Source organism: Astatotilapia calliptera, chromosome 1 (assembly GCF_964374335.1).
Source record: "Astatotilapia calliptera chromosome 1, fAstCal68.1, whole genome shotgun sequence".
Classification (NCBI taxonomy): Eukaryota; Metazoa; Chordata; class Actinopteri; order Cichliformes; family Cichlidae; genus Astatotilapia; species Astatotilapia calliptera.
In genome coordinates, this window is record NC_137422.1 from 11,275,375 (window position 1) to 11,300,132 (window position 24,758).

The window sequence follows — 24,758 nt, forward strand, 5'->3', positions numbered from 1 at the left end:
AGACAGAGGCCCGTTTAACTGTCGTCACAGCGCTCTGAAAGCCTCTTAGAGCCTGTATAAGTAACATTGTGGGGGGAAAAAAGTATATGGGCTGCAAGGGGTTTACATTTGTTCAACCATATTTGGATTTTCCATCTTTGAACAGGTCAGCTTTAAAGTTGTCAGAATTATAACTCAGTTTGTGTTTTGAGGTTGGTTAGTTTGGCTAACTCACAAAACATCTGGATCATATGAAAGTGACTAAAACAGAGGGGAAGGGGTGTTGAGAAAACACAAACGGTTTTAGTTCAGTGGCTAAAGTCTACAGAATGTTTACACAAACCCATACAATCACACACACCGCTAGTCTAACAAGTGGAAATGAGTTTATTAAAGAAATTCCCTGTGAGAAATCACTAATAATAATGTTATCGTTCAATAAATGACTGCAAATGTGATGAGATTTACAAGTGAAAATTGAGATTTAACCGTATTTCATTAGGCCCCCTAACACTGCTACACAGCTGTTATGAAGTCTTCTGTTTATGAGTGGGCAGCGGGTCGTTTACATTCCAGAGGCGCGGCCCAAAAACAGAACATTATCATGTCTCACAGCTGAGAAAAAAAAAAAAAAAAAAAAAAAAGAGTTCAAACACAGTCTAAATGTGCGGCACAAGATGGTCTGCTTGTTTTGGGTGCTACAAAAAGTACCCACAAGTGAAGGAAAAGGGTGAAGGGTGGGGGTCTGATTGTTATCTAAAGGTCTTCCCGTGTTGGAAATCCCTGTGATGAGGGAATAGTTATCTGCAGCTACCCTCTACCATCCTCCTACTAGCGTTAAATATTACATGCAGCAAAGATTTTAACAGAAAATCCTCACAATAAAACATCAAGCAAGAGATCCCAGCCAGTTTTTCCGTCATATTTTCTCTGTCATTCACGCTACGCATTCATCTTATTTGGTCTCTGGAGAGACTTTGAATAAGAGCGCATTCACTTTATTTACAGATTGGAGATTGGGTTAAGGAAGCAACAACATAGTTTAGTTAATGTGTCTTTCCGCTGCTTGGAGGTCCATCCCTGAAGCCTGTTTCATGAAACCCTTTTCATTCACTTGTCTGCTTCCAGCATGATTGTTTTATTTACATATTAAGCTTTAGTGGATTATTTATAAAAATTAATATGCTTCATTCAGTAACAGGCAGACAAATGATTTTGAGTTTTAGTGGAGATCTGGACCAACACAGAAAAAACAATGTAACCATCTTGGTGAAGAAACTGTTTTGTTTTGTTTTCTTTTTTTTTTAATTGCACATTTGCCAAAAAGTAAAATAAATATGAATTTCCACATGGCTCTTCTCTTCCCAGCTGAACTTTGGGGGGGGGGGGGGGGGGGGGGCTCCATATGTTTTACTTCAGTTCCTTTATTTTAACTTTTCCCACCCGTTTTTCAGTCCCTTGAGAAGCTGGCAGCAGACTTTCAGATTCCACCAGCCCCTGTTAGATGGGAATCTGCTGCCCTTTGGTTTAAATAGCATAACCCTCCATGTCCCATACTCCATACACAAACAGGAAGTTAAGGCCTTAATTCTGTGGGAGGATGTTGTGAAAGTGTTTGTTTTTCACTAAGTTCATAGTGACGTTGCATTTCACAACAGCACCACCTCTAAAGTGCAGTAGTCAGGCAGTTTGCCGTGTTCAATTTGCTGACTTTTATTTTGGAGTATGATTCAGAAAAGCAATTTCATTCACATTTTCCCATGATGAGGAAAATCTCAGTGGACTTTTCCCCCCCTTTATCTGCAAGTTTGACTTCATGAGAAAATTACTATTTAAATGGTCCCGGCGGGTTATTTCTTCTGCACTTCCTCTTGCTAGGAATGCTCAAAGTGGGAGTGTTTCAGCATAATAGGAAATACCTTATAAGATTAAGAACATGATCATCTCTGCTCTGTCATTTCTGCAAGACTGAAAAACGAGTGTGAGAAAAACAGAGACCAACAGACTGCCAGAAGAAGAAAAAAAAAATTGTTTTTTATTTCAAAGCTGCAAACAATATGTAACACACGGTCTCGCAGTAGTCCCGTGATCTGGCAAATCTTTCGGAACATTTTTTAGCTCACAGTTTTGTTTTCTGCTTTGTATGAAACAATAAACATAGTCACTGCTGGCACCAACTTTGTTGTCGTTTTGGAAAACATAACAATTCTGAGATCCAAGAGTGGTGGAGGCAATGAACTGGGGTTACAGTGTGTAGCAATGATAGAATATCATATTTGTTGTGCCACGAAGTCCTGATGTAACCGAGACCTTATTTTTCTTAAAAGGTGATTCATGCTGACTCTTCAGTAATTTACAAATTCAAAGGCCCCTGCAGTAAAGCTGTGAACACAGGGATGTTACCACAGTGGTCAGTGCTGTACATCTGGAGAGATGAAGAAAGGTTTGACATCTAAAAATAATAAAGAAAAAGAAACCAGCAATGCAAAAAGTCTTGTGTTTGTCTGCTTTCATTCCTCCACTGCAATGAATTATAATAGATGTTTTTAACAGATACTAAATATAGCTGCAAACAGCAATGATGGGACCAAGCAACTTAGCAGAGCTCCTGGTTGCTATGTTAGCTCAATATGAAAATGCTTAAACCATGGCTGTAGGGCCTTTTGGAAGTCCATACACCAAGTTTGGGCAGCTGGATACTGTAGTGGTAAGACTACACACTTTTGGAGCGAGAGTCACACGTTTGAGGGTCCTGGCTAGACCACCCATGCTAAAACCAAGCCCTGGAATGGCGCGGCTATGTCCGGAGCTCTGACACAAGCTACATTTTGTACCGTGTCTGTGACAAACAAAAATTTGCATTTAATTTGGTGTCAATGCATTAAAATGGTTGCTGAGAAATGACCTCACTTCCTGTTTGGTAGCATCACTGCCCACTTCCTGTTTGAGTGGTTTGCTGGTTGACCATTGCGTTAAGACTGGTTAAAAATTTAAAAAGGACTTTAGAATCATCAATTAACCTAACCCCACAGTGCTACAGTGGCTAGTAACACCCACCGCCATGCTGTACTCGACCTCACACCCTATGGTAGCTGGGCCAGGCCCCCGACTCTGAATTGGATGGATGGACAGACAGGAGGATGGACGGGACTTCTTCCACCTTGATTTCATCCAAGAAGCCAGTAGTACGTCATTTCTTATATATATATAGGCATAATCTTCAAAGGCTGTGTGCATAAACGAACCTTCAACTTTGGAAATGCTTAAGGAAACTTCATGAAAATGATAAGGTGACTGTCCACAATCAGTGTAACAAAGACGTGCTGCACCTTGGAGAGACAGTGAGGTCTATCAATTAAACAATAATCAATCACTGTTTTTGTCCTTGTCACATGACCTGTAAATAGTGTCTCTGTATGTTTTTACTAACTTGTGTTTAACACCAACCTGCCAGAGGGTCTGCAGATGGAAATTAGCCCAAGGCTATAATCTGGCATATTTACATTTGTTAAAATGTTCATTAATATGTATTGCCCCTCTTTCTAAAATAAATAAATAAATAAATAAATACTCTTGTAAACAATGTTTTTATTACATGAACAAGAGTCTACTAAACAAAATTAACACGACACTGTGCCCCTTTATCATGTGTTAATGTGAAGAATTAGAGACCCAAACTAACAAAAAACTTCATGCACTGATTTCTGTCATGAAACCTAAAATTCATCCAAAGTGAGATTCTAAGAACTGAAGTTCTCAGAAGCTGAATATGATGTTGTTGAAGCGACAGCAGAAGTGGGCTTCTTCTTTTCTCTCGGGGGATTTGTGGGCTGATCGATAAAACTGATTTTAGTGATGAGTCATCCAGGAGAGTTTTCAGTCAATAATGTCTCCGTTCTTATCAGTAAACTAAAAGTTGTGTGGAGTTGTGTGTACAGGTGCTGTTGTAAAACCCAACAGTAAACATGGCATGGTATCCACATAGCTACAAAGCTGTGCCACAGTCTTGAGCCACCCCTATGTCTTTATATATTGATTACAAGGAGCCAGGATTTATTTTCTTCTTTTTAAAGTGGTCCTGACCAAGCATTCCGAAAGGTTTTTTTTTTTTTTTGGACATCTGCTTTTGCATTAGTTTTTAGTCGAGTCCGTGTACCTGACCATTTGCAGAGCAGTACATTTTATTTCTTTTTTTAGCTCACTTCACTGACCAATCATCAATCATTCATCAGAAAAAATGGGCCCTAACTCAAGGAATGAAGCAGTGTTGTGTCTACACATAACAGACAACTTAACAAAAAGACAATTTTAAGTTGTATCTTTAGGCACTTTGCAGCCTGTCACAAAAACAGAAAGTTTATTACAATTTTTTTACTGGAATATACAAAAATACCAGACATGACAAAGTTCGACAGACATAAAATAGTGTTTTTGCACCAACAAGGCAACGGCTAAAGAGCTATTACCCCTTGGTATATCTCAAGATGGTGTGAGCAAACTGGATAAATGGAGGACAAATCTTTATCTTCATTGCAAAAATTTAAATTCAGTGGCAGTCTTGCCCCTGTGCAACTGAGGTTTTCACATATTCATAACTTGATTTATTGGCTGAATTACTCGCCTGAATTACTATGTAGCAGACTTTAGATTCAATCTTTCTCCACCTTCTCCTGCTAATGGTGGGATAAGGCCATGCTCAAGTACACTTTGGTACACAATAGGTTGTAACTTATACAATTTAAGGTATTAAACAGAGTTCACTTCTCAAAGTCTCATTTATCAAAAACTGAACCCACCATAGTGGACCAGTGTGACTGATGTTATGCCTTACTTTGCCATCTGAGACATAATGTCTTAAGGGTGTTATGTCACAGCCCGAAAAGGGGACATGTGCTCATCCTCCCGCAGGCCCACCACCCGCAGAAGGCTTGCTACCTGTATGTTGGGGTTCTTCCCGGTGGATGAGAGGGTTTGTTCCCTGCGCCTTAGGGTCGGGGAACGGGTCCTGACTGTCATCTGTGCTTATGCACCGAGCGGCAGTTCAAAGTACCCAGCCTTCTTAGAGTCCCTGGGTGGGGTGCTGGAAGGTGCTCCACCTGGAGACTCTGTTGTCCTGCTGGGAGACTTCAGTGCTCACGTGGGTAACGACAGCGAGACCTGGAGGGGCGTGATTGGGAGGAATGGCCTCCCTCATCTGAACCCGAGTAGTGTTTTGTTATTGGACTTCTGTGCAAATCACAGTTTGGCCATAACAAACACATAAGAGTGTCCATAAGTGACACTCTTATGTGTTTATAAGCTGACAGGTACCGAAAGGCCAAGTGGAATGCGGCTCGGGTAGTGGCTGAAGCAAAAACTCGGGTGTGGGAGGAGTTCAGAGAGGCCATGGAAAAAGACTTTCAGACTGCCTCGAAGAGATTCTGGCAAACCGTCAGGCGTCTCAAGAGGGGAAAGCGGTGCTCTACCTGCACTGTGTATAGTGCTGGTGGAGCGCTGCTGACTTCAACTGAGAAAATTGTCAGGCGGTGGAAGGAATACTTCGAGGACCTCCTTAATCCCACTGACATGTCTTCCGAGGAGGAAGCAGAGTCTGGGGATGAGGGGAATGACCCGCCAATTTCCGGGGGGGAGGTCACTGAGGCAGTTAAACAACTCCTTGGTGGCAGAGCCCCTGGTGTGGATGAGGTCCGCCCCGAGTTCCTGAAGGCTCTGGACGTTGTAGTGCTGTCCTGGTTGACATGCCTCTACAATGTTGCGATCAGGGGCAGTACCCCTGGCAGACCCCAGTACCCCTGGACTGGCAGACTGTGGTGGTGGTCCACATTTTTAAGAAGGGGGACCGGAGGGTGTGTTCCAACTACAGGGGGATCACACTCCTCAGCCTCCCTGGGAAAGTCTATGCCAGGGTGCTGGAAAGGAGAGTTCGTCCGCTAGTTGAACTTCAGATACAGGAGGAACAATGCGGTTTTCGTCCTGGTCGCGGAACACTGGACCAGCTCTTTATCCTCTCAAGGATACTTGAGGGTGTATGGGAGTTTGCCCAACCAGCCTACATGTGTTTTGTGGACTTGGAGAAGGCATTCAACCGTGTCCCTCGGGGTGTCCTGTGGGAGGTGCTACGGGAGTATGGGGTGTCTGGCCCATTGCTACGGGCCATTGGAACCCTATACAACCGTTGCAAGAGCTTGGTTTGCATTGCCGGCAATAAGTCGGACTCGTTCCCGGTGGGTGATGGACTCCGCCAGGGCTGCCCTTTGTCACTGATTCTGTTCATAATTTTTATGGACAGGATTTCTAGGCGCAGCCAAGTGGCGGAGGGCTTTCACATAGGTGGGCTCAGAATCTCATCTTTCCATGGATGATGTGAAATTGGGTGGAACGGGAACAAACTGGAACAGTTCGCAGCAGAGTGTGAAGCAGTGGGAATGAGGATCAGCACCTCCAAATCTGAGGCCATGGTCCTCAGCCGGAAAAGGGTGGAGTTCAAGTATCTCGGGGTCTTGTTCGTGAGTGATGGGAGAAGGGAGCCGGAGATTAACAGACGGATTGGTGCTGCAGCGCAGTGATACGGATGCTGCACCGGTCCATCGTGGTGAGCTGAGCGTAAAAGCGAAGCTCTCAATTTACTGGTCGATCTACGTCTCTACCCTCACTTATGGTCACGAGCTGTGGGTAGTGACGTGACCCGGCCCTGGATAAAGCAGAAGAAGGTGGATGGATGGTGTTATGTCATTTCTCAGAGGAAAAACGCTTATTATCCTATTTTTTCAAAAATTTCATTGATTATTTTAATACTTTACAAACTCTCACTGTAGACTAACCCGCACAATATGTGTCCATTTCAGTAACTTTATCCCTACTTTTAATTCTTTAACATTATCTTTTTTCTCAATTAGAATATTTTTTTTTTTTTAAAGAAGAGATGGTAGACCAAAAGAAAACATATCTATAGGAGATCTGACTGTCGGGTTCTTAAGAAATATGAATTACCAAAAGATCTGGCACAGAAGTTGAGAAATGCATCTGGCCCTTCAGTCGATTTGTATCCCTTGTTTTCCTTTTAATTCAGTTCAATTCAATTCGGATTTATTTATAAAGCATCAAATCACAACCACAAATGAGTTGCTGAGGATCTGCTGAGATTTTCTTTCAGTAAGCGCTGCTGTTTTTGCTGCTGTTAGCTGTTAGCGTTCACCACAGTTAGTGAAACATTCTTTGAAGTGGATGTAACTTTGTTGGACTATAATGCTTAATAAATAAACTCTCATATACTATCTGAGAATGTAATCAAAAACTGTTTATCAGAGGCAAAGTTTGATTTTACAACTTTTAAGCCTAACGTTAGCTGGCATAATATTAGCTTGTAACCAGCTGTTGTTGTTGTCTAACTGGCTCATTGTCAGCTGTCTGGAGAAAGGAGGGTTGTATGTCTAATCTGCGAAAAATAAGTAATTGCAACAATATTGGGAATGAATAAACATGTCTATGAACATTTTTGTGTCTTAGAGTCCTGACTTCAGTTCAGGAGATGAGGCGAGGAAGAGGAGGACATTTTATTAAAATCCCGGTAGCATTATCTTTTTCCTTCTTCCCTAATATCTAGGGTCTAAACGTGCAGGGATAAATTTAAATGTCTCTTCATGGCACATGAATGTCTATGACTTTTCATCTCATTTGACTTATGCATACTATGTATTTGGATGGTCGCTAGCCACATAGATAAAATGCCATTAGTCAGAGCGTAGACGTCCTTCCCAGCCACTGTATTTAAATATGGTATGGGAACAAACTGGCTTCCACAAATCACAAATCTGCTCCTATCAACTTTTAATTGAATAACTATAAGTACTGTACCATTAAGCAACAGAAAGAAAAAAAACCTATTCACAAAGGTAGTGGCAAACTAATGAATAAATGGATCTCTTTACAGCATTATTTTGCATGAAGACCAAAATTAAGCCAAAAAGAGCATCAGTACTAGTCTGTGTGATCTGGATAAGTGAGTAATACTTATTTTTGGTGACAGCTTCATAGTAGCTCAAAAGGCTACTTTAAAAGTCTGTGCTGGTTGAGATTTCCCTGACTTACAAAATAATATCTTGAAAACTCAAAACATTACTCCTGGTTTTGTTTTGTTTTGTTTGTTTGTTTGTTTGTTTGTTTGTTTGTTTTTGGGGGGGGGGGGTATGTGTGTTTGTTTTTTGCTAAAAATCATTCAACAACTAATGTAGCTAGTTCTATCCTTTCAACCATTAATACATATGATAATAATAATAATAATAATAATAATAATAATAATAATAATAATAATAATAATAATAATAATAATAATAATAATAATAATAATAATAATAATAACAATAATAATAATAATAATAATAATAATTCACCTTGTTTGCACATTGTTTGTTATAAATATTGCAACAACAAAGATGTGACATATGAAAGCATTAACTGTTACTTGTGCTAATTAAGGATTTCTTTTTGGTTCCATGAGTTGTTGATAGACTGTCGACCTTTTAACACTTTAACTTGAGACCAGCAGATTTAAATGAACCAAAATCCAGTTGTTAACACTTTCAGCCACAGAGGCCGCTGTTTCCACTACTCAACAAATGTTGCTTACTCTTTAAATGGAAATTAACAAGTAAAACATTATACCAATGAATCTACGTAGAAGTGTGGGTATGTCTGATGCATGTATCTGCACAGTGCAGTATATGCGGGTTGATTGATTTCCACCACAAGAAGCTGCTTTGTCACCCCGCTCTTGTCCTCTCTGGCTCTCACAGCAGGTGTGACAATGTCTGACAAGTGTTAGCAAAAAAGGCAGGAGAAAAATGTGGCAACCAAATGGATAAATGGTGCTATCACTGGTGAAGAGCATCCTACACATTTTAGTGGCATAAAGCTCTTTCAATAAAAGCAAATTCAGTTTATATGGGATCTAGAATGAAAGCCTAGCAATATCCACGCCTTTGATTGGTTTTAATGTATTCATGAAAGGAGTTATTTATTGGACAAAGTATTCATGAAACGTCACAAATGTATCCCGCGCCTCCCTCGCTTAGTGAGTGGGAGAAAAAGCTTCAAAGTTTCCTAGGACCTCAAAATGGATGTTTGGCTGTACCACAGAGGACACGGAGAACACAAGCTAAGTGCTTTAGCAGCGGGTGACGCTAACGCACTAGGACAGGCTCAGTGTGGCGTGAAGCAGAAGAGTGCTGTGCGAGGTGACTTATGGGACAATGGGGCCGCTTTTCGCAAATAAAACATGAGGCTTATCCAGAGCCTCTGAACTATACAGGCTCTGCTTCTGTCAGGTGTTTGTGGTTTGAAAGAGAGGGCGGAAAAATCTGATTTAATGGTCCTGAACTGTGTGGATTATCTTGTGGATACAATGAAGGGTAATTTAACAAGACACTTTATTGATGGTAATGCAGGACCCCCATCAGGACAGATTGTGAGGTTAAATAATGTGTTGAAATATCACAGGAGATAGCTTAAATAAGGGTACATTTGTTAACATGTGAAATATAAAATAGATATGATATGATATGATATGATTAAACTGAGAAGATCACTAGACAGGATGTTGCATTTGCAAGATCTAATAATTTGGATTCATATATTGTACTATATGCTTATCAAAAATGACAGTAGCCCAAGGAGTGGAACCAAAGACATAATAAAAAACAAATCATGCTACACAGAAAAGACCACTTTGAAACTACTGATTTAGTTGAAAGGAAACATTTTTTGACAAATACATTCATCAATAAAAGCAGGCGGCACTCATCCAGTCCAGAAGAGCAGACTGATTTTCACATTTTTCTTCAGCTCAGAAAAAACATACTCAAATGTATGAAAGCAATCCACAAAGAATAAAACTAAACATCTCTTTTCAACCATAAATGGCTCAGCCCTCAATTATGTAAAGCCTCCATGCACAAAGGTCTATGAGTGCACCTCCAAACAACATCAAGTGTTCTTTTAAAATCAGCCGAAGAGACATATAATAAATAAGACATATTTTGTTTGGTACATCTGCACAAAGTTATCTTTAGCAGTGAAGATGGCTGTGACATGTAGGTATATAAAAGGTTTAGAGCCTCAATGACTTTTTTCTTTTTTTCTTTTTGAATGGTTATCTCATCTGCTTCGGATTTATAAGCAATTTATTTTTATTCCTTTAAAATGGTTTGGCAAACTGATGGAATTGATACATGAATTTGATGTAATGAATGATATTTGTAAAAGGGAACATCAGAAAATGATCACTGAATGTGATGCAGATCAGTTCTATTATCTACGTATGCACGTCTTCTTTTTTTTAAATGTTTTTTTTAATGTTTTTCATTTTTTTAAATGGAAAACGCTGAATAAATTAATGATCATTCAGCAACACAGTTAACATTTCATAGGCAGCGAGTGTTACTAAAGAGACAAACAGAACATAATACATGTCATTTTTTTCACATCTTCCAAACTCAAGCATAATTTAGCTGCTAGCTTCTGGTAGAGAAGAGTCACTTCCCCTTATCTAATCTATACTGGGGGAGTTTCTCCCTAAACCATTTCCATAAACTGTAGAACTACATCCTGTGGCAAGGAGCTTCGTCTCAAAATGAGAAACATATCCTTTAGGAAGGAGATTTGAGTAAAATGTAAACGTCCATTAAATTGTGTAAGTCCAGTACCTGTCCAGTTATAAGAATATTAACTGGGTAGCATTTTATTGTAATTCCATTTTTTACATTTATCCTGGTGTCATTTTACTTCTGATGGTATGTTTTTTTGTTTTGTTGGTTTTAATTGATGTGAAGCAGCTCATGAGTTGTATCTTAAAGGATAAATTTACTTACTAAGAACAGAACCTTAAAACCCGACTTATCTTTATCTCAGTTTATAGAGCAGATTATAATCCTTAATTTCACTGGTCAGAACCATTACGATAATAACAGTCATAGGCTGCTTTATTCAGAGTTTCTCAGTTTTTATAAGCATTAAAGTTTGCCTATTTGTGCACAAATTTATGGAGGGCAGCAACAAATTATTATTTTCTCATATTCAGCTAATATGCAAAATTTGAAATTGTCTTCAATTTTTTTTTTTGAAAATACAAAAATATTTAAACATTTAAAGTCATGCAAAACAAAGAAAAAGAAGCAAATGTGTATATTTTAGGAGAAGAGAAACAGGAAACGATTCCCAGTGTCTTGATCAGAAAATCACTTTGCTGCTGATGTACAGTGCAGGATAAAGGTTCAGACTGAATCTGCAAGCTATAAAATTAGGCCTCCACTGAAATACAGTCGCACACCGATCACAGTGCGATAAACAGATTGTTTTTCGTTGTTTAAGGGTTTGCACGAATACCTTCTTGCTTGTGTTGAAATGTCTCACCTCTCATTGAGCGACTGGACTCTTCTTTGTCTTCAATATGTGTGTACATGTATTAAGCACTTGGGTTAAGTGTGTGCAGAAACACACTAAAAAAGCAGCTTCACTATTTTTAGTGAGAATACGTCGGTCCACCCCCCTGCTCCTCGCCCCGTGGGCTTGATTGTGTTCCTATACAAAGTCAGGAAACCAGTTGGCCTCTGAGAGCTGACTTGTTGTGAGGAAACACGCTGTAGGCTGGGCTCGCATCCAGTGCTGAGCCTCGATACACAACACAAGCCGTCCCTCCACCCACGCCCTTCTTACATCAACCTGAGCCCAAACAATTAACACTCAGTTATTATTTCTTCGTCGTTACGTGATTCTGTTTAGATTAGTAGAGGTTACAACATTTCTATGATGCACATTTATATCACATTTTAAAAAGGCCCTGTTTTCTCATTTATTTTGCAGTTTATTAACCAAATTCACACAAAATCAGCAAAATTACATCTCTCTCTTTTTTTAGCACATTTTAAAAATATTTTAGGCTATTCAGCATCATGCTTGCATCTTGTGATATATTTTAAGAGGACATTTTAAGTTCTACATTTCTGAGTATTTGTGTACCAGCTATTAAAGGTTAAGGTAAACCATAAATCATCGGTTCAGTTTTGTTATTTTACTCTGATATAGTAGAAATATTCAAAATGATCTAAATTAGAGGAGTTAGATCTCACTGTATGTCCTCATTCTGTCATATTCCTAAAATCAGCAGTCAGTGCTGGAATGGGTATTCAGATGTTTTTTCAATGGGAAAAGCAGAAATACCACATTTACCTTCATCCTTCAGCAAAAGTGTCAGCAAGAGATAAAAAAGGGCATATAAAGATATACTTGACAGTAAATCTGAAATGGCCTCTACCATCGGTACACACTGAATTATATTTATTACAATTTCACTTTATAAAACACTTTACTGTATAATGTTCTGTATTTTACTCTTCACCAAAAAAAAACGGTGAATAAAAGAGCAAAAGCCAATAATCTCCTAAATTAGTGCGCAGCAAAATTATACATCCAATTATGTAAAGACCAGAATTTCGCTTAATCGTGAAACACACGTTAAGTAAATATATAACTACAAATTCAACATTACAGTAAAAATCGGCGCTTAATATTTGCTGAAGAGATTTTTTTCTTTTCTTTTTGGGAAAGGTCGTAGAAGTTGCAGGCCAAAGAGGAAAAAAGAACAAACATATGAGTTTAGCATATAGCTAATGCCAGCAACACCAACAGTAGTTTCATTTTCGATAAAGTTAACGGGTTTGCGGTCGTTACCATTGGCTGCGAGGGGGTCCCATAGAAACGGTGATGTAGCGGCGCAGGGGCCGGGTCTTCCTGCAACAGCTGAGGCGGATCTGCAGCCTGATTACGGCTCACAGCAGACTCCAACATAATTGATGACCTAATTGAAAACCAGGAGGAGGAGGAGAGACGGGGTGGAGGGGGGAGCTCAGGAGGAGGGAGAGAGAAAGACGCGCTCCAATGAGGAAAAAGTTTACTTGTTCTTCCTCCGCACAGTCCCACAGTTGAGGGCATTGATGTGAGCGCAGAGGCTTTCAGTTTTTTTACGCGCACTTCTTCCCCCATCTCTCACCCTCACACATGGAGCACAAATCCACCTTCTCACCTTTAGTTTAGCGCGTGTCTGTGTTTCCTTTTTCCTTTTCCTCCTCCCTTTTATGAATGATTCTCTCTCGCAGTGTTGCTGTTAAACTATCCTCGGATACTTCGCCGTCCTCGTCCGCACAGACTCACCTCGGCACATCTTCTCTGCTCAAGTTCAAACGCCACCAGGACTTTCACTGCAGCTTCAGACGCACTTGGGGGAAATATCACTCAACGAGGAAAAACTTGATACTCTGTGCAGCAGCAGCAGCCGACGCGACCGTCAACATGAGTCTGAAAGCTGACGCAGAGCCGAATAACAACGTTTCCATCGAGGAGGAGGTGAGTTTAGCCAAAGTTGTATTTCTTCTGCGCGCAGGGCTGTGACCCGGTCACGTTCACGTTTAATGAAAACTTTGTTTCCGGCCGCGCATTCAGACTTCTCCCAAATTATCTTTTACGTTCTTCCAGTCGGTCCCGAAGCGCTTTATGATGAACAAAAATTAAAGGGGCATTGCCGCGCCACATGAGGAGCCTCACAAAGTTGCGCACACGTTAATATTTTCCAAATTGTTACTTAAACGCGTGCTGCTGTGAGCTTCAACTTTCACTAATCCTACTTTTTACACGTTAATATTACCTCTGTTTGCAGATTGTTAGCAGCAGCGTGCAAAGACTGTTAAAAATGACCCCGTCTGTTTTGGGGTTTTTTTTTCTCCATATCCTTTGAGATTCTGTGAATTTGTGAGACATGCAAGCATGTCAAATCTAACAATTTGTCTAAAAAATTAGGCTTGGAAATTAAATTTGTCTTCGAAATATCCTGTAGACGTTTTTTTTTCTTTGAAAGCGCAACTAACTTGTTATCATTTCATTTATTTGTATTTATGCCAGTAAAATTCATATTCATAGTGAATAGTGTAGCGTTTTTCTTTTTTGCACCCCCCCTTACAAAAATCTGCCATTGTCATTTTTGTCACCATAAAACTGGAACCTAAAACAAAATGTTGCAGTGTGGTATTTATTTTCAAAGCCCTCTTTAATTTGTTTTAATTTAAATTATTTTCAGCAGCCACTCTTGTGTCTGTGTGGCCAGCTATATTTCCTCTTTAATGACTCCTTATAGCGAGACACTGAGGGGAGCACCAGGCCTTTTGTTCCTCCTTCTTTGTTCCCATTGTCTTACAACAAAGCCTTGAGTAGCCACTTGACTTTTTTTTTTCTTTCTTTTTTTTGTTTGCAGCCCATTTTCCTTTAACATTTTTTTTCTTCATAATTAGGAGCAAAGAATACATTTAAAAAATTTTCCTCCTAATTTTTTTTTTTTTTTTTTTTTTTGGTCCTGAAAAAGCTTCATTGTCAGTCATTAACAATTCTGCTTGTTTCTGGAAATCGATCTGTGTAAAACTGATTATTGTGAATTTTACAGAAGCCACACAGGGTGCACGGGCTTCCTTGCAGCTCCAGCTCTATATGCTTGTCATCTTGGAGGCACTGTTGGTGAGAAGCTGGAGGATAAATTAAAACATCTCCACTGAGTTGTGTCCAGCTGGGCCAGCTTTCAGTCGCTGTATATGCTGACTTGTAAAGAGCTGAGAATTGCTGCTGTGCGGCACCTGAAAAATGCCGGAGGGCCGACAGGGTTGGGGCCGCGGGTCAGAGGAAGGAAATGGTGTCACGCTGTGCACTGTTGTCCAGTGCTGTTCCTCTGGCAGCCCCATTGTACTGTGGGCCTTCCCACCGGCTGGGAACTAATGGGTCCTCACACCGCCCTGTTCATTTTCCTGCCCACACTGGATTATACACAGCACTAGTTTTCAGTATCTGATCAAGGCAGGTTCAAGGCTTTCTTTTGGGGGGGGCACATGGCCTTTAAGATCCTCTACAGCTTCACGTTCACCATTTTCTGTGTAACATGTTGGAGAAATGTACGGCTGAAACAACGCTGTACTCCCAGTTTTCGCTCATCGATGACTCATTATTCCTGATTCATCATTTTGTAATCCCTTAAATAAAGCGGAGCTCTGTTTGGGTTTCTGGCGGTTCCTGACTTGAGGTTCGAGACCCAGCCAAGGGTTCACTTGTTAATTTTCAGAGGTCACAGCATGATTAAGACTAACATAAAAGAGGAAAACTGCAGTACAAAAATGACTTTCACATTCATCAGTGGATAATTGTAGGTCTTTGTGACATTTAAAAGTAATGGTGTCGGGAAGAATTGAGGCCTCTTGTTGGCCAGATAAACTGGAAGTTGAGGCTATTGGCCTAAAGTAACATCTACTGAAATGTTGTTTTTCTTGTAGTACAACTTTACACTGCAGTATTTCAGCGTTTTAGCCACTGAAGTAATTTAGGAAAGGTCTGTGAAGCTCTTGCTACTGGAACAGCAGACCCATAATTGTTTTAAAGGTCAGTTCAAATTTCCACGGTCTGAGCTTTCTTTTGGTATTTGGTAATTATCAAGGTTTTTTTTTTAAATCTTTTGAGTGATAAGTGGTCTAATAAAACACAGAAAATTTGCTAATGTGATCCCCCTCTCTTTTTTGTCTGCAGGTACGAACACTGTTTGTCAGTGGCCTACCGGTCGATATCAAGCCACGGGAACTTTACCTTCTCTTCAGACCTTTTAAAGTAAGTTCTATCGTTTCTAATGCAGTTTTAGGTACATGTGATGGAATTTGTGTTGCCCATCGTGAAACTGCACTGGTGCATTTGGGTAATATCAGCTGATTGGATGTGGATTTGTCCCTCTACTTAAAAATCAAGGGTAGCTCCTGCGTGCCAGGCTCTGGAAGAGACCTGTGGACACTTTCTATAAAGATTACCTGCATGAAAAAGTGAAGAATCTCTTCAAGTGCCTATGAACAGCCAGACCGTACCGTGCTTCTTTTTTAGTGTAACTAAGCCCACCCAATTCCTTTCTTTCTAGTCCAGATATTTACATATATGGAAATGAGGCCACATTATTGTTCACCCATTGCTGTTTTTTTCCCTGACCGGACTCAAGTTCCATAAACACCCCTCCCACCCTTGTCCTAACTAACCAAATTGGAAGTGGTATCCCTCGCACATGGATGGTCTTGTGGAATGTGTAAATGAGTAGCTCTCGCGATTGGCCAACCAATCCTCTCCATGACCCAGCTCGCCCACTGTGTAGGGAAATTTTTTTATTTCCTCTAACATTTGTGCATTGTGAAATAGCGATTGTACTTGTAACACTGCTTTGTTTTGGCCCCTTTTACATCTACTGTAGGCAAACACTGCTCATTGTGTACTGATAGGGTTAATCTGATCTCAGTTCTTACATTCAGGACTACATTTAAATAAAGACTTTGTGTCCTTATACTGGAGCTTCTAAAGAGAAGTGCTGTAACTTCACCTATTCTGCCTCTTTTCTTGCTCTGAATTACTGAAACTGAGTCTGGTTTGGACTGGTGCTAAAGATTTATCATAGCCACTAAAAGTTGTTTAATTTTCCATAGCTGTAAATCAGGTTTAGGAAAGATCCCATTTATCAATAGTTTAGTCAGGCAAAATTCCTTCATTTCTTAGTTAAAACAGGAGTAAATTCCTAAACCTTGTGCTGTTTTTGTTTTATTTTGTTATTTTACTTAAATTGGCTTTATTTGGAAGTCATGCCCAAGCTGTTATTAAACTAATGCAAAAGAGAATCTTGCATATCTGATAGCACATGCTTGGCCTATTACAGTCCTCGTTTTCCTTTGATTAGCTTTGAAGACAAATCTGACTCAGTATTTTACATGTAGTCAAACTGCAGAAGGCTTCACCTGTTGGAAATGTGCATGTAATTTGATTGTGACAAATGTAAATGAAACTGTCACAGAGTGTGGGATGGTCTGCTGCGGAGCTCAAAGTGAAGGTGCACAAAAGCAGACTTCATATAGTGAGACATTCATGCTTGACTTCCTGCATGTGACTCCAGGGTGGATAATTGGCTATCTTTCTTCCCCGCAGGGTTATGAAGGGTCACTGATTAAGTTAACATCAAAACAGGTGAGATGCCTTCATCATTGCTTTAATGCCATATTAAATAAACTTGCAGGCTGTGTTGGCACTAGTTTTCTTTTTAATTCGACAAGACACAGAAATTCCTACTTCATCAGGATCATTATATTGTGACGGCAAAATAATGAGTGTGATATTTGAAGAAAATGATGGTGCTCGTGTGTGTCAAGTTGTAGCTTTGTTTCCTCCCTTCTCTTCCAGCCTGTCGGGTTTGTAACCTTTGACAGTCGGTCTGGAGCTGAAGCTGCAAAAAATGCACTAAATGTAAGCAACGGCTTGTTTTTACAGTCTTCTGTTTTCCCTCTATTTAATAAAACAAATCGTAAATGGAATTAGATTTGTTCTAACCTTTGCTTTAACCTAAGAGAGTGATTGGGACTTAAGTCTTTTGGACCCTTTCTTAAAAATTTCTCGAAGCCAACCCATTTTGTCTTTTATAATTCAATGGCAGGGCCATTTTTGGAAAGAGGCCAGAATCCCGTAGCCTTACGGTAGTTTACTTTGACCTTGATACACATCCTTCTTAGTCCTGTGTAGCTTTCCTCATTTTGCATATCACTGCTTTTACTGTAATACTTGTTCTATAGCCACATGTGTAGTGTTTATATGGACACATCTTCTGTAGTGTAACTCTTATTTTTGTCACTCAGTAGCCCACATTGGCAGTATCTAACACTTCTCTCTCATAGCCTAGCATTCCTTATGAGCATCACCTCTTAGACACATCAGCAGTCACACACACAAACACACACATACACCAAAATACTACTCACCTGCATGTGGGCACAACGCTTAGGGCACAAGAACACAAGCAGGGTCAAACCACAAACTTAAACACTCAACGTCTCACCACTGGCCCTTTTCTTCATCCCCGTCTCCTCTGAGCTCACGTGACTGATCACCTGCGGTCGCCTGCGCTCTCCGTTTTTTGTCATGAGGAGAAAGAGATGCAAGCGTGTTTGAAATACTTCAGAAGTGTCCTTCAATCTGCCCTTATTTTGAAATCTCTTTTTGTGAGTAGTTTTAGTTTAGTGACGTTGGAGCGGGTGTGTTAGCATCCCAGTGAGAGTAGTTGGTTCAAGGGAAGCTTGAAGGATATGTTCTGACTATTTAAGCTCTGCTTAAGGAAAGGGCGCCATGTGAGACTGAGCTACAGCCCCGCGAACTAAGCCCACCTCCCTTACAATACTGTGTCCCTCCCTCCCTCCGTCTCTCCCCCCAGGGAATCCGTTTTGACCCTGAAAGTCCCCAGACCCTGCGCTTAGAGTTTGCTAAAGCCAACACGAAGATGGCAAAGAGTAAGCTGATGGCCACACCGAACCCCACAAATATCCACCCTGCTCTAGGAGCACACTTCATTGCACGGGACCCATGTAAGTCTTACCGCTGCACCACTCTAGGCTCTCATCCACTCTCACCCTGACAATTCCAGTACATAGCTGTCCTTGTTGCCCTTTTCTTTAAACAAACTTTGGATATTGTGGGATTTTTTTTTTTTTTTTAAGGCAAATACCTGTAGGTTAAACTTCTAACAAATGAAGGACTAACTCACCTCTGCATGCATGCGTCATCTCAAGTCTTTTGACAGCGGCTTTGCTTCTGTCCAGCTGGGAAATTCCACCCTCAGGTTTTAGTCAGCAGTCGTCTCTGCGCTCTTTGCCTGAACACCTCAGTGATTCTTTAGGGTTTGACAAATTTTTTTTTTTTTTTTTTTTAGATCCTCTCAGATCATATTTTCCCCACTGATTTTTTTTTTTCTTCACAAAGGGCAAGAAGGGGAAGCAACAGGGCTAAAAAAAAACATCAGTTCACAAAACATTATCAAGCATTTTACACAGTAACACTGCATTGTTGCACTTGCAGCATCCAGACTGGATCTTATGCTGATCTTTTATACTAGAGCTCCCATTAGTTTTGCAAATTGACCCAATACTAAAGTTAAGTGAGCTAATTTGCAATCAAATTGTAGTTTGTCTGATTCACATAGAAAATGTTTGTTTTTTTTGTTTTTTAAAAGGTAAAACTTTATTACTTAAAGAACTGACTGTTAAAAATTGGGTCGATTGGGTTTATATATATATATATATATATATATATATATAGATAGATAGATAGATAGATAGATAGATAGATAGATATCTATAGATAGAGATAGCTAGCTATAGCAATGATGAAAGCCACTAGAGGTAGGTCAGTCAGCTCTGTTTCCTTCCACCTTGTGCTTCCTCAGATGATCTGACTGGGGCAGCACTGATCCCAGCGTCACCGGATGCGTGGACTCCTTACCCTCTGTATACCACTGAGCTGACTCCAGGCCTCCCTCACGCAGCCTTCACTTACCCAGCGGCCGCCGCTGCAGCCGCAGCTCTCCACGCCCAGGTGAGGGACCAACCGGTGTGTTTCTTTCTTTCCTTTTTAAACATCCCCATCTGTGAATTCTGTTAGATTAATGCCCACACTCTGATACAATGCTGATTATCATAACCTAAAATTCATGATTCTTGCACAAGTGTTAATTTCAGTTTGTCCATTTAATCTGTAAAATTAAATGTGATCCAAAAATGTAAGACCTTGAGATTCAGCATCCAGAACTGTGCTGCTGAAAGCGGAGGTTCAGTTTCTAGAAACAAACCTAGTGGTCCTCTGAGGTAATGCAGTTACAGCATCGGCATGCGTTGCTTAAAAGGATGACGGTATCGAGTCTGAGTTGAGGTTGTCGGTGCAACTTTGTAGTCCTGTCAAACGGTGAGCCAAGATCTTTTTTTATAATAAAAAGATGATGTTTTCAAATTGGAAATTCTGGGATCAGGATCATATTTGATAATCCCCTACAGGGCAATTTTTAAATTGTTAAAGGTTTAGGTTCTCATCTATGGTTATGCATCAGTGGAGATTTGTGCATTTTGAGTGCAACCTTTAAATACAGTACTCGCTTTAAATCTTATGTTTTTGATCACGAGAGATACATTTTTGTGGACGTGACTTATAGCATTCTGTATTTGCTGGGGGGTTAAAGATGCACATACTAATGAGAACCTGTGATTTGGTTTTCAGCATGGAATAACGCTGTAATATTAAACGCATCCATGTGAGGCTAAAGTGTGTGTTTGATGCAAGTTTGTATTTACAGTAGACTGTAGCTGGAGTCTGGTGTTTGGGGGGGGGGGGGGGAGGAAGGAAGGAATCTGGTTTTAAATCTCAACTCTATTTCTGATGAATGGAGGATGAGGAATCTGTACAGAAATGGGTAGTGTTTACACTGTAAGCTAATTGCACTCTATTTGCTAGAGCAATAGTGCAGCCAGCTACCAGGGAGTAGGCAGGGCTTTTAGTAACAATAGCAATGGAAAATATTTCTCGTGTTGGGTCATTTAAAGTTCATTGTCAGCTAATGCAGTCGTGCAATAGGAGTGCAGGGGAGTGCTAGACTGTAAAGTAGGCAGCTATTACTTTGGCCATCTTGTCACACACAGAGGGCTCAGGAATGTAAGGCATTTGCTTGGAGAAATTGTCGGACCTTATGGCCTTTTCTGGAGGTGCCAACTTACTGTCTATGTTCCTGCTGGAAGAGAAGCTGAGTGGGTAGAAACATAAAGGAGGGAAAGCTTTTAATTGGATTCTGATGAAAGATCCCCTAAAATGCCGCCGATCCTAATGCTCTTCCACTGCCTGGCTTTTTTTGTTTTATCTACGACACGACCAAAAAATCCTCGACATGTCTCCAAACAAGTGTTGATAACTGCAGAACTATGTTGAGCATTCTGGCCGTGCAGTTGTGGCCTATAACAGTTTGTAGAAACAGGAGGCCTCATTTTCTAAGGTTTAGTCACAGGTAAGGAAAGGTACAGACATACCAGCTCCTACCCTGTGGAAATGTTTAACACACGGAGAAGTTCACCTCTCCACATTTCCATGCCTGTTAATTACTCCAGGACTTGTCCTGAATGAGCAGCTACGTGACCCACATTCCCATGGCTTCAGTGACTAGGGCTTAAAGGGACACTCGGTCCTCCTAAACCTGCCTATAAAAGTATCGTTTCCGAGTATTAATTGTTAATCTGCAGAATTGTAGATTGAAGCACTGAAGCCTGGTTTTGGTCTGGTGTACATGACTGTGTTTGTGTTTCTTTAGATGCGCTGGTACCCTACTCCCTCTGAGACTTCCCAGCCTGGATGGAAGTCCCGGCAGTTTTGTTAGATATTTAGTGAGTAACCTTTGGTCAAACAGTATTTTTAGAATTGTCACCGTCCCACTTATTGCTGCTAGCCTGATGTCATACATACTGAAACCTGCATAATGACACATTAAAATTTATAAGTAAACACAGCACAATAAAAAACACAAATACATATCCCTGAATATCTGACTAGCTGTTAAAAAGGACAGGGCTGGCAACATTCTGATTTCTATTGCCAAAATCCAGTAAGACGTTAATGTAGCCAGGACTTCCCGAGCCTTTCTGTAACTCGGCCCCAAATTATTTGTTCTCATTAAAGATGTACATTTTTATAAAAAGGCTTCAAATTTGATCTTTTTATAATGTAAAATGGCTTCCTAAAACACAACTCTTATGCTTTTTGTTTCTTATATATAGTTTTGTGTATTTAAATGAATTTCTTTGCCCATTTGAAACAGTTTTCATCTGTTTTAAGATGCTTTGCAGGGGTTTGAGCTGAGGATTAACATATTTGGTGCATGAATGGGTGTTTCCAGCAGAGGGGTATGATCGTTGTTGCAGAATAGGTGATTATCATCACACTGAACTTTTAGACCAGTGATGTAGTCTTTCTATTATAGGACTCTTGACTGGCTGACACTTTACCATGAACAGATACTGTAAGGTTTGTTTTCCCCTCCTTTTGGGGTCAGTCTGCATTCTGCTGTAAATGTTTACTAATGCATCAAATGTCCATTAGTCCACAGCTGAAATGTCCCCAGCAAATGCACCAGTTGCCTCTGTTTGAGTATACAGGATATACTAGCAGTGTGTTTAGCAGTTTGGGTAACTGGATCATTTTTTTTATTTTATTTTAAATGTCCTGTTAAGGTGTTTGACTTAAATTTGAACCAGTTGTTTTGGGGCTGAGCACCACAGATGGAAAAGGGAAGTCTGAGCACTCACACGGTCTTAGATCATTTTGGTTTTTTAAACTGGGAAGCTACCTGGCATTAAAACTGATAGTCTTGTCTGTCTCCTCCCCTTTTTTTCTTCAGGCCTCTGGAAGCCACACCTTTGTCCAGCTGAAGTGAGGTTTGCCAAGCTCTGCATTAATTTAATCAGTTTATTTAATGGACAAATGTGCATTACTATAAGCAAACAGTATTTATATCTCCTTCCGATTGTCTCTGGGGGAGCCTGAGTTAAGACCAGTTTGCTGTCGACAATCTGAGCTTATCCTTGGCAACTATTGTGGTACCATCTTAGCACTTCAAAAAAAAAAAACCTCATGCAAAACCTTTTCAAACTCAATGGCTCATAATTGCTGAGGAAAATTGATGCATTGAAGCAACTGTTGTTAAGCTAGTCCTTCCCTGAGTTACCGCTGCTCCTGGGAGGTTTAGAAGCGTTATAAGTCATTGCATGTTAAAGTCTTTTTGGCATGAATTTAGAACGCAGAGTTCTGTGTATCCTAATTTTCTTAGTGTATGTGTTGCCGCTTTTCCTTGGCCTAGACAGCGAAATGTTTTGTTTATCTGTAGAACCTTGGTCTTACCTCTGTGAAAGCTAGGCTGTTGTGTAAATGGCTTATCTCGCATGGACCTTGTGAATGCATCCCTATGTTCTGACAATCCCAGTCCTTATGATCATATCAATGTTTGTCATTATTTGAGTAAAGGAAAGTACAAATATTTTTGTACTTTTTGCATAATGTATATTTATGCATTTTTGTGCAACTAAATAATGAACCTGTATAAGTTGTATGTTTAGTCGTCTCTTGTGTTTTTGGTGTTTTTGAGCCTATAATCCTGTTGAAGTAGTTTTAGAGAAGAAAAAGTGCAATTTGTTTAAAGGGGAAGTGGGTATCTGTCAAAACATGGAAGTATTCTGAACGTGGCTTGTGCCATTCTGCTAAAATGAGATTGCTGTAAAATGATCTGTCAGAATGTGAAACTGGACTACAAACAAAGGGTTGCTTTTTTGGGGGGGTGGGGGCATTTTGAAATGGGAAGCAGGATTAGACTGATGGAGGAATTTAGTTTGTGGTTTAGAACCTGTTTGTCTTTGTATCTGCTGTGCATAAGATGTAAAAAATGATAATCCCATCTTATGAATAAAAAGTGAATGCATATATCTGGACATCTGTCATTTCTCACAGAGTCAAGTCGGTCGCTAAAGTTAAACGCTCCAACGCTATGCTAACTCAAAGAAACATCAGATGTTGGCATCAATAATTCATACCAACTTTTCATTTGTGATGCACCACTGCATTAATGTCTGTTTGCGTCATATGTGGAGCTGACCTCCACACTCTGCCTTCATTAGCTGCTAAAATGCTCTGCTCAACCTACCGTGATGGATCCTCCAGGGACTCTTAAGCAACTCTTCTCAATATGACCAGCTGCCTAATTGAAGTGGTGCTGGTGGTAACTATTTATATTTGACAATATTGTGCTAATTAAGCGACAGTGCCATGAAAAAGTATTTGGCCTTTGTTTGTTTGGGAAGGGGGCACATTTGTCACACTAAATGTTTCAGACAATCAAAGGAAAATTTAATACCAGGTAAATATGACCCTAATAAATACAAAGTGCAGTTCTAAATGATTTTTAAGTGAAAAAAGCTTTTACAAACATTCCCTGGACATGTCAAATGTGATCGACTCCCATGGTTAAATGAAGATTTTGTTTTATTATTTTCAATGGCCACACCCACGTCAAATTACTGCCAGACCTGAACCAAGTCAAAAATCCCTTAAATTGGAACCTGTCTGATAAAGTGAAGCAGGTTAAAGCAAACCAACACATTATGCTACGATCTAAATGAATGACCAGTAGTCATTGATGCCTGTCAGTCTGTAAAGGGTTACAAAGCAGTTTGTAGGCTTTGGGACTCAATGAGCCACGGTAAGGGCAATTATCAACGGATAAAGAAAACTGGCGAACTGAACTTTTTGAAAGGTTTGAGTTCTGCTCTGGTATAAAATTAGCATATTTTACAAAACATCACAAAAACGTGGTGGTAGTGTGACGGTCTGAGGCTGCTTTGCCGCTTCCTGAAGGAGAATATCTGGCCATCACTTCAATCATTGAAGCTCAAGCACACTTGATTTGCAGCAGGACAACGAGTCAAAACATACGGTCCACATGTGGATGGTTCAAAAGTAAGTTTTTGGTGTGGCGTAGTCAAAGTCTGGAGTTGAACCTAATGAAATGCCGTTTGTGATAGAAAACCCTCCAGTGTGTCTGAATGAATTCTCTAAAGAAAATTGGGCCAAAATTCCCCAAGTGATGTCAAAGACTCATCGCCAGTTATCACAAATGTTTTCCTGCAGTTCTTGCTGACAAGGGTGGAAGAACCATTTGTTGGGTTTTTCATGTAAGCCCAGCTAAGTTTGGAAAACCTTTTCCCCTCAAATGATTTCAAATCTGCATTTCGTATTTACATCAGTAGTTTTAGTCCAATATTAAAATTTGTTTGATAATCTGAAACATGTTAGTGTGGAAAAATATGCAAAAACATTAAATTCCCTGTGTAAAT

The 24,758-nt window shown here is 40.1% G+C and overlaps 1 protein-coding gene across 5 annotated transcripts; it reads left to right on the top strand.

Annotated features, from left to right (window-relative positions):
* Positions 1 to 12,833: 12,833 nt before the first annotated feature.
* rbpms2a (RNA binding protein, mRNA processing factor 2a) lies at positions 12,834 to 23,349 on the top strand. Of its 5 annotated transcripts, XM_026162270.2 has the most exons (9): positions 12,834 to 12,967; positions 13,128 to 13,374; positions 15,586 to 15,663; positions 17,008 to 17,046; positions 17,260 to 17,322; positions 18,281 to 18,431; positions 19,289 to 19,452; positions 21,191 to 21,263; positions 22,274 to 23,349. In XM_026162270.2, exons 2-8 carry the CDS (start codon positions 13,321 to 13,323, stop codon positions 21,254 to 21,256), a joined length of 615 nt encoding a protein of 204 aa, XP_026018055.1. In that variant the 5' UTR covers positions 12,834 to 12,967; positions 13,128 to 13,320; the 3' UTR covers positions 21,257 to 21,263; positions 22,274 to 23,349. The 5 variants fall into 5 exon arrangements, with proteins under 5 accessions (XP_026018055.1, XP_026018040.1, XP_026018041.1 ...); XM_026162255.2 differs by having other exon boundaries at positions 12,966 to 13,374; XM_026162256.2 differs by having other exon boundaries at positions 12,966 to 13,374; positions 19,289 to 19,437.
* Positions 23,350 to 24,758: the final 1,409 nt, after the last annotated feature.